The sequence below is a fragment of the Lycium ferocissimum genome, chromosome 12 (assembly GCF_029784015.1).
Source record: "Lycium ferocissimum isolate CSIRO_LF1 chromosome 12, AGI_CSIRO_Lferr_CH_V1, whole genome shotgun sequence".
Taxonomy (NCBI): Eukaryota; Viridiplantae; Streptophyta; class Magnoliopsida; order Solanales; family Solanaceae; genus Lycium; species Lycium ferocissimum.
This window is the reverse complement of record NC_081353.1, coordinates 24055437-24059217: the sequence shown is the minus strand read 5'-3', so window position 1 is coordinate 24059217 and position 3781 is coordinate 24055437. Positions and strand designations below refer to the sequence as shown.

The 3781-nt window shown below is 39.3% G+C and overlaps 1 protein-coding gene across 1 annotated transcript; it reads right to left on the bottom strand.

Moving 5' to 3' along the window:
- Positions 1-521: 521 nt before the first annotated feature.
- Positions 522-2527, bottom strand: LOC132040395 (uncharacterized). The gene is made up of 3 exons (XM_059431028.1): positions 1663-2527; positions 1259-1581; positions 522-1180 (listed from the first exon to the last, which is right to left on the bottom strand). The coding sequence occupies exons 1-3, from the start codon at positions 2446-2448 to the stop codon at positions 643-645; spliced, it is 1647 nt and encodes a 548-aa protein (XP_059287011.1). The 5' UTR covers positions 2449-2527; the 3' UTR covers positions 522-642.
- Between the last annotated feature and the right edge of the window lie 1254 nt (positions 2528-3781).

Sequence of the window (3781 nt, the reverse complement as noted above, 5' to 3'; positions counted from 1 at the left end):
TTCCATTTGAGCTTACTCTTGGCACTAGGCTTGTAACCAATGTCACCAGTTATATCAGCTGATCTAGTCACCTTTCTTTTACCTTTGCTACTTGACATGCCAGGCTGTACATAAAAAAATGACAATACTTTAGTTTGAGATTCAATTGATTTGAGGCAATGACATTGAAATAGAGGGAGAATACTCACATTAACAGTTTTGAAGGCACTTTTATCCTGGAAAACACCCATTCCCATTACTCATGGCCTTTTATATAGGGCAATGCTACCATTTCCTCTTCCTCCTCCCTTAGAAGTAGTCCAGATGGGATGTGCATGAATTCTTGGAGAGTCGGAGGGCAGTAGGTGTAGGAGTTGAACTAGGTGTTTTCCTAGGTCTTCCCCTTCCCCTTTTTGTAGTAGGCTCAACCTCAACTTGTACTGGTGTTTTCTATATTACACATAAATACAAAATCAGAAAGGATCAATTAAGTTGAATAAATTCTAAATCAGAAAGTTACCTTTGGTCTTCCCTTTGGCCTTGAACTTGATGGTGCATTGTTTCTGGCCCTTGTGTTTGAACTTGCCATTGTTGATGACTCAACTCCTTTACCCATTGGGCATCCTCTCTTGTTGTGTCCTCTTGTATGGCAGTTACTACATGTCATTGCCATCCCATTTCTAGGCAGTTTCCAGATTTTCTTATCTCATGTGCCTCTTTCCTTCTCACTTTTGCTGGTCTTCCTGGCATTGTCTTATACTCTAGTGGTGCAACAGTTGGATTACTTGAGATAGGCCACATTTCCATATTAGTTAATGGTTCTAAAACAGTGGCATATGTTCTCATGTAAGTCTCTTTATTGTAGCAGCTATGCATGTAATCAAGGGGGTCATACTGCTTGTGACTTATTGCAGCTAAGGCATGAGCACATGGAATGCCCTTTAGTTGCCAAGCCCTACAACTACAATACCTTCTACCAAGATCCACTGTATGTACCAAAAGTCCTTCTCTCACTTCAAACCCAGCTACACCATTAAAATCTATGTTACACTCCATAGACCTAACAATGTTCTCCTCTAGGACCTTTATTGACATTGGAGAGTAATTACTTCTCCAAGTATTGACAAACTCCCTCAAACTACCAATCCTAGTCATCATCTTAACTCTAATCTCTTCAAGCATAGTAATGATTGTCTTGTGCCTAGCAGCCAAGATAGTAAACATGAGTACACATACATTTACATTAAACTAAATTTTAAAAAGCACCAAGTACACATACCTAGCAGCCAAGATCCAAGAATTAAAACACTCTGACATGTTGTTGTCCACAGAATCAACTTTAACTTCAGTGTTGAAGTACACCTTACACCAATACTCTATATTGAAGTACATCAGCTTGTCCATCATCTCTTCTGGTCCAAGTTTCTTCATCTTGGCAATATTTTTTCTCAATTGAGACTCATGTGTGCTCTTTGCAATCTTCCAAAATTGTTGCCTTCTTTGAAGTCCTCTCCAATCTTTACAAAAGTTAGCCAATATGTGCCTAGCACATTTTCTATGTTCAGCAGCAGGTAACAGGTCTTGAATTGCTACAAACAGTCCCTGAAACAAAGATAAGTTAGTAAGATTAAGAGAAATAAGTGAATATGAATAATAATTGAGAAAATTATAGAGTACACATACCTTTTGCATATCTGTAATCAAGGTTAAATCTGCACCATCTCCAAGTGCAAAGTCTTCTCTCAAACACTTGATAAACCAAGTCCATGTATGCTTGTTCTCATACTCAACTACTGCCCATGCAAGAGGCAGCATTTGATTATTCCCATCTCTACACACAGCAACCAACAGCTGTCCTTTGCAAACTCCTTTCAAGAAACACCCATCTAAACCTATGCACTTCCTACAGGCCAAAAATGCCTTCTTTAGTGCATCAAAACACATGTAAAAACTCTGGAAAACTGGTTGTCCAGCTGCATCAGGTTCACCCAATTTCACAACACAAGTGCTCCCAGGATTAGTCCTTAACAATTCATCCTTATAGTCAAGTATTCTTCCAAATTCCACAATATGATCACCCATGATCTCTTTCAAAAATTTTGCCCTTGCTCTCCTAACAGTAGTCTTTCCAACATGAACATTAAATTTTTTCCTAATGAGTTCTTGCAACTTGAAAACTCTTATGTTTGGCTGCTCAGTAATTTTCTTTCTATACACCTCAGCTATGAACTTTGCATTACACAGGTAATTTCTAGTGCTCTTGTAGCAAGTGTGCTTTGGGTTGTAAGTTTTTATTTGGAAATCATGTGTGGTGTTGTCAAGCTTGGCATATAGCAGCCATGGACAACCATTCCTGCACAAAACCCTAACCCTTTTTGGCTCATTCACCCACTTGTCCACTTGCACCCTCCTTTGAACAGCATATCTTGTCACTGCCCTTCTAAACTCATCCACATCCTTAAAGACCATTCCCAACTGCCACACAACTTTTTTTGCAGTGGGATCATGAATGATTTTAGTTTTGTTTCCTGTCCTACTCCTTGATAACTTTCTTGGAGCATTTACCCTACTAGATTCAATATCTTCTTCCTCATCCCAATACTCATCCTCATCTAATTCAAAACTATCATCATCAGAACTAGGATAATAAGGCTCATCACCTCCTAACCTACCTTCAAGACTTATTTTTCCTGTTTCAGTTTCATCAAAACCTAGATCTATACCAGCTTCACCTGCTGGTACATCATCAGTATCATTTCTTCTGTTTTCCTTCTCTGTTGTCTCTTAAAAGTCCTTCTTTCAGCCCTCAATTCCCTAACCTCCTCATGTTCATCACTTCCAGGTTCCTCCACATCATCCCCAACTAATCCTTCTAAAGATTCCTCACTATCAGCAGTTGAGTAATCAGATCCCTCCTCCTCTACAAAATCAGAACCAACTGGACCTAGATCCTCCTCATCTTCATCTTCAGTAGCAACAGGTTTTTTAGAACAAGATGGTTTGGAAAAAGAGGGAGCATTTTGACCAACTTGAGTAAAGGTAGGTACTGTATTTTGATGAGCTTGAGTAGAGGGATGTGATGTAGTTTGAGCAGTGAAAGGAGAGGGAGGTGATGTATTTTGAGCAGTGAAAGGAGAGGGAGGTGATGTATTTTGAGCAGTGAAAGGAGAGAGAGGTGATCTATTTTCAGCAGTGAAAGGAGAGGGAGGTGCTGTATTTTGAGCAGTGAAAGGAGAGGGAGGTGTTGTATTTTCAATAGTAATGGGAGAGGGAGGGGCTGTATTTTCAGCAGTAATAGGAGAAGGAGGGGCTGTATTTTCAGTAGTTTGAGAAGCAAACACAAAAAGGGTATTAGGACCACTTACTGTCTCCTCACTAACCCTATCACCAAGACCTATTTCATCATCCCCTTTATTAAAAGATGAACCAGATTCCTCCCTATCCCCATGACAAACAATATCTAATAAAGAGGGGACCACAATTGGTTCATTCACCATGTGGTGCACATAAACATCCACAATATCACCATCTTCCAAATTACTACACATGTCTAAAATATCCATATCACTCACAACATCTACCAAAATGCCACTCCTAGGAGGCTTAATACTAAAAGTGCAAGTTGGAGTGTATCCCAATTCTTTTATATAATCTCTCAACTCAAAATATGACATCATATCCACATCTACATTCAAAAATTTAGTAATTTGACCACCAACATATTTTGGGACCCCACTACTTAAATCTAATTGCCCACCATGATACCATCTTAAAGTGACCAGTGTAAATGCCATGTTACACC

Coding starts and splice junctions, on each gene's coding strand:
- LOC132040395 (XM_059431028.1), bottom strand. CDS start 2,448: ATGGTCTTTAAGGATGTGGATGAGTTTAGAAGGGCAGTGACAAGATAT. Junction 1,582..1,662: donor TGATTACAGATATGCAAAAG/GTATGTGTACTC, acceptor TCTTTGTTTCAG/GGACTGTTTGTAGCAATTCA. Junction 1,181..1,258: donor TCTTGGATCTTGGCTGCTAG/GTATGTGTACTT, acceptor CTTGGCTGCTAG/GCACAAGACAATCATTACTA.